At 43.2% G+C, this 13,084-nt stretch overlaps 1 protein-coding gene across 2 annotated transcripts in view; it reads right to left on the bottom strand.

Annotated features, from left to right (window-relative positions):
• ADCY1 (adenylate cyclase 1) overlaps positions 1 to 1,768 on the bottom strand; it is a 152,611-nt gene extending 150,843 nt beyond the window's left edge. For both annotated transcript variants that reach the window (XM_075493679.1, XM_075493680.1), the window contains exon 1: positions 386 to 1,768. In XM_075493679.1, the coding sequence (XP_075349794.1) occupies positions 386 to 1,048 (663 nt within the window). In that variant the 5' untranslated portion in view covers positions 1,049 to 1,768. The remainder of the gene's footprint in view (positions 1 to 385) is intronic.
• Between the last annotated feature and the right edge of the window lie 11,316 nt (positions 1,769 to 13,084).

Below are 13,084 nucleotides of genomic sequence, written 5' to 3'. Positions count from 1 at the left end.
AACCTGCGCCAGCGTGGAAACGGTACTGCTGGCTCTCCTACCCTCTCCCCGGTTTTCCTTCGAGAGACAAAGCCGAGAGGTCCCGTCTCCCAGGAGCCGCCCTGTACCCCCTGCCTCCCGGAAACTTTCGGGAACTACCGACACCGCCTGAAGCACAGGTGCGTGCTCGCCCCTTCCCCGCCGGGGACACACCAGGCACTCCCCAGTCACCGCCTGGCGCCGCCGCCTCCCCGGCTGGCTGCGCGGGGGGCGGCATGCAGCCTCCGCCGCTCCCCGGGACGCGCTCCGCGCCTCTCCGCGCCTCTCCGCGCTTCCCCGCCCGCCCGGCACGCACCGCGCGGCTGTGCAGTGCTGCAGGGCCCGGCTCGGCCCGGCCCTCTCTCACCGTCCTCCAGAGCTGCTGCCGCTTGGCACTGACGGAGGTGGCGGTGACGATGAGGTGGGAGACGGACACCACCAGCCCGAAGACGATGGCCAGCAGGGTCCGGACGGGCAGCAGCGAGTAGGAGACGAAGGTGACCAGCATGAGCTGCCACATGCCCTGCTCGGGTGCGCTGGGGGGCTCCATGCCGTAGGCGCCTAGCGAGAAGGGGCAGCAGAGGAAAGAAAAGGTGAAACTGAAGAGCAAGGTGAGCTTGACGATCTGCTGCAGCTGGGTGACCTGCAGGTACTTGACATTGGTGACGATGAAGAGGGAGAGGAAGATGATGCAGTGCACCGGGTGCGAGCCTTTGGAGATGGTCAGGCTGGGGCCGGAGAGCAGCTCCACCAGGGCCAGGCTGGCTGTGAGCACGATGAGGACGGCCAGCGCCTTGAGGGTGGACGTCTGCTCCAGCTTCAGGTTGTAGCTCTGGAAGAGAGCCTCCAGCTCCTTGCAGTCAAACTCGTCCTCGCAGGCGATGGCATCCAGCAGCAGCAAGGGAGGGGGGTCCCCCAGCCCGGCTGCCGCCGCCGCAGCAGCCGGCGGGGAGCAGCAGCAGCGGCAGCACTTCTTCCTCTTGGTCTTGACTTTCTGAAACGGTATTTCCTCCATGTCAGTGCCATTCATAAACCCCAGGGAAGAAATGCTCCTCCTGGTGTCCCCCGCTGCCGCTCCTCCGCCTCGCTGCTCATAAAAGAGAGGCGGGCTGCGAGCAGGAGCCGCGGCCGCACGCCCGGCGACAGCCCCCGCCGCCGCAGCTCCGCGGACGCGGGCACCGGGCGCAGCCCGCCGGCCGCAACCCGCGGCGCCGGCAAACGCCCCCCTCCGCTGCCACCAAGGAGCGGGGGATGGCTGGGACGGCGGGAGGAGAGCCTCACTCGTGTTAATATGCCAACCTTCCTGCCTGCTGTCTCTCTCTCCCTTCCACCCTCCTCCTCCTTCTCCTCCTCCTCTGGTGCTCCAGGGATGTTAATCCCCTAATGACACCAAAACACCATCCAAAGGTTTGAAATCGAGCGGAGGGATGGGTGGGGGCAGAGGGTGGGTGGAAGCAAAGAAGGGGAGTGGGGGATAATCAACAGGCGGGTCTTCCTTCAGATACCGCTATTTGGAGGAGCAGGAGCTACGGAGAGCGGGTGGCAAACGGGCTCCCGGGGAGTGGGCAACATTTAAAAAAAAAAGAACCAAAACAATAACGACAATTGAAAAAAAAAATAATGAAACCCTGCCAGGGGACTGGGCTAAGAGGAGGAAAAGGGGGGCAGAGGGGCTGGAGAGAAAGCAGGGGGCAGGGAAAGGCAGGGCGAACCCCTTCCCACGTCCGAGTGCCTCTCACCGGGGCTGGGGAATGAGAGGCGCCTGCGCGCCGCCCGCTAGGGAAGCCGGACACGTCCCGCGCAGGGCGCTCGGGGCCCGCCGGCGCTCCAGCTACACACGCCTTCGGGCTGCGGCTGCCGCCTGAGAGGCGTGTGTTGAGCGGCCGCCTTTACGTGTATTTAAATTTATACAAATATACAAAATCTATATATAAAGGCATAGAAATACATGTAAACATACGTACGTATGTAAATATATATATAAATATAAAGAAATTTATACATACAGGTGAATCCTGCTTCCTTTGAGAAATAAAGTCGTATCTGCCTCAATAAACATGCTGATTTTACTCGTTGTGCCTCCTAGACTCTGAAGCAGTTGGCAAAAGTGCAGTGAATGAGGAAGTTTTCAAGAAAACACATTTTTGTGCACACTTCTGCCTGTCTGGGAGTACAGTCAGCGGCTGTGGAGGGCTACTCTTGTGGCAGGAGTTAATTATCATCCCCCACAAACTTGCACTCGGTGCCTCACCAAAAGCTTGAGTTGGGAGTCTGTGTGTTGTTTTGGAAAAAAACCTTCCAGTTCTGCCTATAATACTGCTACCACATACCACTATTACCAAGTTGCCACAAAGAATACAATACTATATTCTTTTCTTGTAACCATTTAATCTAATTTTGGGATTATGAGACTGATTCCAAACTCACCAAAGACTAGAGAAAGGACTCCAATGTTTCTTTTGGCTTTGGATCAAGCATTTGTAAGAGTCAGGGCTAGGAAAATGTCAAAATAGAAGACTTTAATAGATCACAAACATTTGGCTTTTCAAAGGTAGTGCAGGAATACTTTCCAGAATCAAAGCAGAATCCTACTATCATGGGTATGTTGAAGATCTAATTGCTGATTTTTGTGTCAGTTATGTCAGATTCTGGTTCTGGATTTGGGCTGAAGAGCCTTAAGATCAACAGCAGGCAGGGATTCTTTAAGATTTGTTACAGCTGTGAATGATGTTGGTATTTCACTTCTGGATAGTAAAGTAGCTTTAAAAAAAATCTCTTATATATGATCTAAAGCAACATAGTTTTTTTACATTACTATTTTAGTATTTTGTGTTAGTCTTAGCCCTCCAGGCTCAGTATGCAGTTGTTCTTTTGAACCTGTACAGACCTCATTACGAAAAGGGAATGAATCAACATTGCTGGAGTTTGTGTGTTACAGATTCAAAATATTTCACACTTGAGACAATGGCTATTACTCTATGTTCATGTGATGCCACTCATGGTGGTTTCCTAGTCTGTGACTTAGACCCTCAAACACTGCAGAACTGTAAAAATAGCTGGTATTTAGATTTCTGTAACTTCCTTGAGGAAGAAAGTAAAAGGGTTGGATTTGCTGGACCGACTGCTGGAAACAGGAAGAGATGTTTAAATGAAATGAAATTAAATCTAACAAAAAAAAGGCTTCCTTCATTTTGCAGTATTCCTAGTGTGCTTGGAAAGCTAATAAAATTCATCTCCTTGTTCACTATGGTGTATAAATTCACTGCAGTCACACATATATTAGACAAATACACACTGTTATATTTTCACCTGTCCTCAGCTTTCTTCTGAGCTCATATGTCCTGAGGGGTAAATTAATATTTCACATCTCACACTGCATAAGAGGTGGCACCTAGCTGCCCAGCCCTAGGGACAATCCACTGAAAGAGTTGTCATGCTAGCAGTTATCATTTCTTTCTTCTGGCTCTCAGCTTTCTGCTGGGAAAATGGAAAGTGAGTAATTCCCTACAAGGCACCCTGTGGTTTAGATTATTTTCATGCTTCTTACAACTTCAGGTTGGGTTAATTAGTACATACATACAGCAGAGGAGGCCCATGTGTATGAGACATATGCATCTCCATTCTTACTAGGTCAAGGGGAAGCAGTGAACTGTTGAAGCTTCATTTTCCTTAGATGCTGTAGGAATATGGAAATGCCATGCAGTGATTAATGAAACTCTTCCATCCTTTATACACTGTTTTACATCACAGGGCAAATACCTCATCCTACCCTGCATAGGGAAGAGCCCACTTTTTAGCACCTGATGTCACAAATATAAAGGAATCTCAGAACCTTTGTCTGAAACAGGCATTTTATTAAAGCAGATAACCAGCTATAAAACTGCTGGAATGCACTTGACACAGTGCTGTATTTTCTGACCAAACTTATCTGCTGCAGATGACAGCAGCCTGGTTGGGGTTTTGTGAACTATGAACAACACTTTTGTGGTCTGTAGTGCACTTCTGGCTCATTTCTACGGAAGATAACGTGGTTGGTTTTGATATATAATACCCTCAAAGTTCTGGATGTTGGCCAGATCCAAGCCAGCTCTTCCTGTTGAATGCCCTTGCATTTGTAACCAGAGACTAGTCTGGGAATAAATGTAGTATTGACAGGAAAGAGCAGTTAGAGCCCAGCTTTATCAACTTTTGCATTGCAAAACCTATCTGTTTTTTCAGCCTTTTCCTAAGAGGCAAGCTGACCTGGTTGTTTGAGTTACTGGAAGTGGAAAACATTTCTTCATGGGGAGTTGGGCAGTATATGGGTCTAGGTTACACTAAGCAGAAGTCTCTCTACCTTTTAATGGACCTTAGGAGTAGTCTTGAATTAAAGGGCTACTCAGAGTTTCAGAACATCTATTTTTATTTACTTTGTGCATATAGATATCAATTTAATAATTATTTCTTTTTCACTGTCCATCTTGTTTTACTTTACTGAACTTGGTACTTGCTTTTTGTATCTCTTTACCTCCAACAGTTTCAAGCATTCACTGCCTGATGCATTGGCTGGAGATCACCTTTGGAAGCAATACTTCTCATAGAACTAGAGCTTTTCAGATTCATGACAATTTTAGAATTAAGCATAATCAAAGTTTGGCATCAGTAGAATTTTTGTCTTGGGTTATTTTTTATCTAAGTAAGCATTGCAAAGATCTTAATCTTTTATCCATATTTACTACTGCCTACTTGTAACAGAATGCCATGCTCTATCATCTGAGAGAGGGATAGAAACCTTTTTTCTTCTCACCCCCTTTGACAGTAAGAGTAAGGACTCTGCATAAAGCTATTGAGAAATTTCTGCAGACTCATTCTAGCAGGCACAGCTTGTTAATGCCACCACAGAAATGTGTCTAGCAAGAGAAAAGCAGCGATGTGGGCAGGACAGAAGAGGTCCTGCAGAAAATGGTAGGAATGGCCAGGCTTAAATATAAAAATTCAACAGAGTGTTTTCCTTCTCTCATGGATCTCTGAAATATATTCACCGTTCTTTCTAGATTTTGAGGAAAGCCAAGGTTTGAAAAAAGTGAAAGCATGTTTTTCCAAATGATGCACAGATTTCATTTGGAATCAGTATGGGGACTCCATTCACATTCCTATTTCAAGAAATATAGACTAGATTTCTGTGAGGCTACTGAAATACTGTTTGAATAGATCTCATGAGCATTGTAATAACTGTTCCTTAAAATTAATTCTGATTTTAAAGTTTGATTTATGTTGCATGCATTCTGATGGAGAACAAATGAAACGGATAGTTCTGATATATACCACTTCCACAGTTAAACAACTTTAGCTCCAAGCTTGAATTCACTTAACTTGAGAGTTTCTACTACAGAGCTGAAATAAACTTTGCCCTGCGACAGTAAGTGAAAGCCTTACAACAGCTACAAGTTCAGTTGTTAGGAAACTTTAGCATTTAACCTCAGTGCTGTTCTCCAAAACAACTTCTTGGTTTAAACTTTTCCTTTATGCTTCTTCATACAAGAACCAGTTTTAAGAGATGAGCAATTACCTAAGGCACCCAGAACAGAGTTCAGTCCTTCAAAGGTAAATTTAGGTTGTATAACTAATCACTCAATGACAAACCAGTGCCTTAGCTTCTGCTCAGGTCTAACAATAGCACTTTTTCTCACTCAGTTTCCTTTGGACCATACAGTGTTTTTGCACTCAGACTATTTTAATCACAATTCTATCTGTGTAGAAGTCTATTTAATTGTGTAATCTATTGGAGAAAAAAAAATCAGATGAGAAGGAAATTACATTAAGGCCTTGACCTCAAGTCACTTGTCAGACAAGGCTGCTGCTGAAGCAATTAGGAGATTTGACCAAAAAATAATATGGTTAAACTGGCTAATTTGCCAGCAGAGAATGGGGACGGGTTTTCTCCAGTCCTCTGCTGAGCAGAGAGTACAGACACTAAGAGCATTTGAATCCTTTACCTCTCTCTTCTGTTCTAAGCCTTCCAGAAGAGCATGAGTCTTCTGTGACCTACTGAACTTCTATATTAATACTAATGAATCTCTCCAGTGAGCAAGCAACGTGCTTTTCAGACAGCATGGATTTATAGCAGGTCAGCCGGATCGTTCCAGCTTTTGACAAGTCATTCATTTCCTCCATCAGTACTGCATCAACTCTAATTTATCTATTCTTCATCTAAAATTAGAGCCATCTAAAGACTATTATATAGGCAAAATTTCAGGAATGGGGGTTGGTGCATTTTTATGAGGAATTCATTGACTGTTTCTTTTATGATCTCTAGTAAGCCACAGTTCTCAGGAGCTTCCCCAAATACCACACCCCATCTGGCCATGGTTCTGTCTCACCACTCCCTACTGCATCGTCCCTGTTACCTCAGGGAAGTATCAGGATTTTTCCTTCATGGAAGGAAACATGGTAACAGCATGGAAATGACACAGGAAAGGTTTCAAACCTTCTTCAAAACAGTTTGCTGCATACTTTGCCAAGGGGTATACAAGTATACAACAGGGATATATATTGATTAAAAAACCCAACAGCAAAACAAGAAACTACAAACCACCTGCAAAATCTACACAGCACTCACACCATCTACTTTCGTTATTTCGTTTTAGATGTGTAAGTTAGAGCCTACTCTTTTTCAGCACGCAAGAGAGTATGATGCAGCTACTCTAGTACACCCTCATGGTGCAATGCAGCTCCATGCAGAGGTACCACGTCAGTTACTGAAACCCATGTAGCTGCACATTACATGGCCTTGCACTTGTGTCAGAGCTTACCAGCTCAGGCTTCATGCTATGTTTACATGATTGTGCAGTAACCAGGTCTGGAGACAGCTTGTTCAGGGCTGCCTTGGGATCTTTGCACTGCAGCGTGGTGACTAGGAATATCACGTTAGCCTGCAGTGGCAGACAACCTTTTCCCTTCTTTCCTTTCAGTAAGGCAGATCTTTCAATACATTGGTATCTTCAGAATCACGATCCCATCCAAGGCCAGGATATAGCCTGAGCAGTTGTGTTTGATTGTTTGCTTCAATAAAGCTATTATTTTGTCTTTCCTGGTCAGCTTGGTTAACAAACTTTCTGAGCCAACTCCACAGTCGATATCTCAGAAAAACCACAATTATATAAAGCTGGATCAGTTCTCAGGCAAAATACAAATATTTTTGAGTTCCCACAAGTTTCCTTTTGCAAATTCTTTCAGAAAAACAAAGAAAAGAAAACAAACCCAGCCCTTCTCCCCCAACATCTCGGTACTTGTCCATGCAACCAAACAATGAAGATTTCCCAAACCAGTTAGCAGATTTGGTAGCAATTTCTGTTATGCAGGTGATCTGATTGGCCAAGGCAGTCTTAAAAATCCCTTAGCTGTAAAAACATACTCAGTAAAATTGAGACCATTTGGAAGAAAATATTTTTAATTCTCCTTGCTTCCATGTCAAGCATTCAATACTTGTTTTAGGAGTTCTGCAAATGCCTAGCATCAGGACGCTGTCAATGTTTGACAACATTACACAGCTCTGATCCTGTTCCATGAAATCAAGGGAAGTTTTGCTATTCACTGCAGCTATATTAGCCCTGATACTATAACCGTGCTTATTTCCCAAGGAAGGTTTCTGTTCCTCTTTATATTCATATTGCCATTTTCTAAGGTAAGAGCATGGCTCTGTTCAGAGCCTATAGCATTCTCGTTTGCCTAGTGGAATGTAGTTTATATGTATTTCAGAGTGTGTGTAAGGACAAGCATTTTGCTTAGTGTAATCCCTTGAAAAGGAAAAGCCAAGATGTAAGCAAAAATAAAGACAGAAATTATAGCTGAATTCCACAGTTCACTCCTAGCCATATTTCTGTATATTATTTAAAAATATCCATTTTTAAATAATATACATTAAATAGTAATTCATATTCACCAGATCTGGTCTTCTCTTATTTTTCTCATCTCTAAGTTATACTGCACACATATTCGTGGATCAGTTATGGTAAAGCATGGTATTATTATTTATGAACAGAAAGTTTAGTAAAAAGCTTTTTTTTTGTTGTTTTAAATGAAGATTATCAGTTGCTTAAGATTTTTTTTTATTCCATATATGTTTTCGTTATGTCAAGTTTTCATTCTTGGTAATATTCAGGATGTGCTCTGCTATGACTTTCCATTACAGTGCACTCATTAGCAGTTCTGAAAATAGCTTCTTCAAGTGCCAGACCTGAGGCTCCCTTCTGGACTTCTGATTTGGACAGAACTCCACATTGATTTCATTTGGGAGTTTTGAGTAAGTGTTCTAAAAGCTTGCATATTTTCATCTGCAGAGCCTCCTGTCAAAAGAGTGAAAAGTATGCTGACAATATGAATTTATCAGCAACAGCAAAAAGTAATATATTTGTAGTCAGTTCCCACTGGAGGAAAAAAATTACTCTTTTATACTAATTTTGGTGTTTTCTGATGATAACTATGAAGCTAACAATAGTTTCTAGACATAGCATACTACAGACAACCAGTGTGTTCCCTGCCAATTAGTACTTGCACTTCATCAGTGAAGTGAATACAGGTATAGTCCTTTGCTTTTTTTATAAACCCAAGGAAACAATCCCCAAAACCAGTGGAATTTTAAATAAAAATCTTAATGGTGCTTTTCAAATAGAAAGATAAACTTGTTACAGAAGGCTAAGTTGCAGAAGACACTTACTAGAGATTCACCTCCTCTAACAACCCCTTGCAAAGACCCAGAAACAGCATGTATCAGATATTAAACTGCTTTTCCACTTGGATCTCCACCAAGGGCCAAGATTCCCTCTATTATATATCTAATCTATGTAATGAGATTCTTCATGTAAGTCCTCCAACTAGCAACAACTAATTAGGTCAAATTAACAGCACATATGTTACTGGATCTATTCTGAGTTTAAACCCTCAAGATGGAGCTACCCTCCTCTTTAAGGTAACAACTGCTGGGTGTTAAAAGTAAAAAGACAACTTTAGGTTGTGCTGTGTTTACTATTCCTTTAGTCAGACCATTGCTCAACAGTAAGACAGATTTCCGGTGGCCTTCAATGCTATATTTGTTTTCTCATCACCTGTGCTCCCCTTTCATCCTAAACAATTTGCATAAACCTGCATAATGCTATTTAGCTTATGCCCCACTGTTACTATAAATAGATGAACTGGAAATTCAGCTTAGTAAAGCAGCTTCATTGTGTGCGTTGAAGGTGTGAAAGAGAGATCGTGTACTCAAAATGAATTTTAAGAGATAAGTGTTATCATTCTTATTAATGATTAGGGGAAACACAAAATTTTCTGAGCTGATGCAAACGTACGAGCCTTAAGAACCCCAAATATTACAGGGGTTCCTGTATGTTTATGTGAGCATGTGAGCATATGAGTGTGTATGTTTGTAAATGTAGAGAAGCAGGATTTTTTTCTTTTTTTTTTAAAGACAAAAAATGGAAATGTTACATTTTACCTCATGTGAGACAAATTGAGAGTTCTGTAGTCAGGTTGTGATGTTGCTAACACTACATCTCATATCTTTCACACACAGTCTTCGTTTGTTTTTTGTGTTTTCATTTACTTGCTCAACAACCTGTTTGCTTATCAGTCAAGATTATAGTTGAAAATTAGGTTGTTTCTTTAAAAACCTACAGGTGAAATTAGAAATCTCATAGAATGTAGAATATCTCTACTTGGAAGGGACTCATAAGGATCATCTCATTTTTCTGAAACAAAATAAAACCGATGCTTAGATTTTATTTAAAAGTAGGCATTTTTTTCTGACAAGTTTTGTTTGCAAAAATCATAAAAAATACAGTACTTTAAATATAGGTCTGCATGCTTAAAAAATTAATTGTATATTTGGTACAGCTATTTTTGTAGCACCTTAGCAGTTAATCCCTGAGAATTCTTCCCCTCCTCAGTGCTGATAGCACTTTAAAGCACAGAGGTGCGTTACTCTAAGGAGAGCTTACCATTGTTTTTAACTCTAGACTGAGTACGTACAAGCCTGACTACTTCTATTATAGATTGGGTCTTATCCTCTAGTCTGAAATATATCTCACTTCTCTAAACAAGGTTAAGTGCTATTTTTCTTCCCCTAATCCTGCTTAGCAAGACAACGTGGTAGTCTGGGCAGTTTAAATATTCCAGTTAAGTGGAAGAAAGGTCACTGCAAGATTACTGCAAAGGTATCAGGTGACGCTAAAGGGCAAAAGCATTTTCCTAAAGGATTTCCAAAGGATTTTAGGGAAGGCAAGGCAATACTAACATTAAAATAAAAAATCTGTAGGAATATTCAACTACCATTGCAGTGATGAAACCTGTGTTTATTTTTGCGAGTAGGTTTTACAGTTTTGTCCACCACCGATGTACTCTTTTGGCCCCGCACGGAACTCACCAAAAGCTGGAGGGGACCTTCCACTCCCTTTAGCCCCAACTGCCGCTCTGCCATGCCCAGTGATGAATTCTGCCTCATGGTGGCCAGCTCTGCTCATCACACCACCGAAGAAAAATTCCCCTGATTTCAGTGGAAACATGTCCTATAGGGTGAAGCCAGAGGTTAAGGAAGTCAACTGGGTGTTTTCTGTCAGCTCTACACGGTTTTATGCCTGGCTTATAACTTTTGGGCCTTTACATTCAAGATATATGTGTGACAGATGGACCTCTTCAGTGAGATTTGCAACAGCCCTTGCAGTCAGCACGGTGCTTCCAGAGGTCAGTGCATGCACAAGACAGACTTACCCACCAAGCAAATACTGAAAAGAAATGCCTTGTTGACTAAGCATTCAAAATTCTCACCTGTAAGTAATTTTTTTTTTTCCCTAAGAGCCACAGGGGACTTTCTCTAAGAACCTCGTGGGAAGAGGTAGCAGCAATAATCCAAAAAGAGATGAGAGCACTTTCTGAGGATGTAGGAAACTGAAGTACCATCCCTGATGGTGGAGGGATCACATGCACCATCTCATTCACCAGTATATGCTGGAGGCCACCTAGCTGGAAAGCAGCTTGGCAGAAATGGACCTGGGGGTCCTGGTGGACACCAAGTTGAGCATAAGCTTGTGATGTGGCCTTGTGGCAAAGAAGGCTACTGGTATCCTGGGATGCAGTGGGAGGAGTTCTGCCAGCAGGTCGCGGGAGGTGATCCTTTCCCTCTGCTCAGCACTGGTGAAGCCATACCTGGAGGACTGTGTCCAGTTCTGGGCTCCACAGTACAAGAGAGACATGGATGTACAAAAGAGAGTCCAGTGAAGAGCCACAAAGATGATTAAGGGACTGGAGATCTCTCTTGTGAGGAAAGGCTGAGAGAGCTGGGACTGTTCAGCCTGGAGAAGAGAAGGCTCAGGGGGATCTCATCAGTGTCTGTTGTCGTGGTTTAGCCCCAGCCAGCAACTAAGCACCACACAGCCGCTTGCTCACTCCCCCCCGGTGGGATGGGGGAGAGAATCAGAAGAGCAAAAGTAAGAAAACTCAAGGGTTGAGATAAAGACAGTTTAATAGGTAAAGCAAAAGCCGTGCACGCAAGCAAAGCAAAGCAAGGCATTCATTCACCACTTCCCATGGACAGGCAGGTGTTCAGCCATCTCCAGGAAAGCAGGGCTCCATCATGCGTAACGGTTACTTGGGAAGACAAACACCATCACTCCGAATGTCCCTCCTTCCTTCCTCTTCCCCAGCTTTATATACTGATCATGATGTCAGGTGGTATGGAATAGCCCTTTGGCCAGTTTGGATCAACTATCCTGGCTGTGTCCCTTCCCAGCTTCTTCTGCACCTGGCAGAGCACAGGAAGCTGAAAAGTCCTTGACTAGTGCAGCAACAACTAAAACATCTCTGTATTATCAACACTGTTTTCAGCACAAATCCAAAACATAGCCCCATACCAGCCACTATAAAGAAAATTAACTCTATCTCAGCTGAAACCAGGACACTGTAAATACCTGAAGGAAGGGTGCAAAGAAGAGGGAGCCCGGCTCTTTTCAGTGGTGCCCAGTGAGAAGACAAGAGACAGTGGGCACAAACTGAAACACAGGAGGTTCCCTCTGAACCTCAGGAAACACTTTTTAACTGTGAGGGTGACTGAGCACTGTCACAGGTTGCCCAGAGAGGATGTGGAGTTGCCATCCTTAGAGATATGCAAAAGCCACAAATACATGGTCCTGGGTAACTGACTCTAGGTGGCCCTGCTTGAGCAATGGGGTTGGACTAGCTCACCTCCAAAGTTCCCTTCCAATCTCCACCCTTCTGTGATGCTGCAGTTCTGTGATATATGTGGGGAGGGGGCTGCAAACCACTCTGGTGCAACCCCACTCCAAGTGGCAGGCTATTTTATGTGCAAGAACTCTCTCCTCCATTTTCTACATTGTGTTAAAAAAGAAAAATAAAAATTACTCTGTCAAAGAAAAAGCAGATTGGACAATGCAAAATCTGCTCTAAGAAACATATCTAATGATTCCAAAATACGAAAGTATAACTGCATTTTCTAGTACACCTGATCCTGCAGGGGTTAGATGTATTACAAGCTTCTCATGGGATTACAGAACAAGTAAAGGAACAATTACTTTAGAGATGCTAGCTGGGCATACCCATGACGTCAATGACAGAGACAAACCCTCAACTCTGTCAAAACTGGGGTAGTTCTGAGAAAACAGGTGAAAACCCCAGGTCCCTAGAAAATATGCCAAAAGAAAAGAGGTATGGAAACATTATTTTAGCACTCCAATTTTATGCAGCAGTTGAATGGGAGATTTGAGGAGTGTAATTTGTGTTTAGGTTCTTAACTTGGTTGCCAATATCACTCATGGGATCTGACCTAGAGTGTGAAAATTTGTGTGCATGAGCAGAGAAATAAGAAAACTCTGCACTATCAAGCTGACCTTCTTCACAAACTTTGAAATATTCTGCCTGGAAATGATTCCATAGCATAGCTTTCAAAAGTTGTCATGTGTAATGATCTTATTTTGTAGACTTTGTATTTTGCACAGAAGTGAGTATTATTTCCTTTTTTAAATACATTGTGATTTATGGAACTTGCAGATTCTCAATATTATATTTTCCCCCATCTTTAATC

Source organism: Mycteria americana, chromosome 2 (assembly GCF_035582795.1).
Source record: "Mycteria americana isolate JAX WOST 10 ecotype Jacksonville Zoo and Gardens chromosome 2, USCA_MyAme_1.0, whole genome shotgun sequence".
NCBI lineage: Eukaryota > Metazoa > Chordata > Aves > Ciconiiformes > Ciconiidae > Mycteria > Mycteria americana.
Note: the sequence above shows the minus strand (reverse complement) of the source record. Positions and strands in the feature narration are given on the sequence as shown.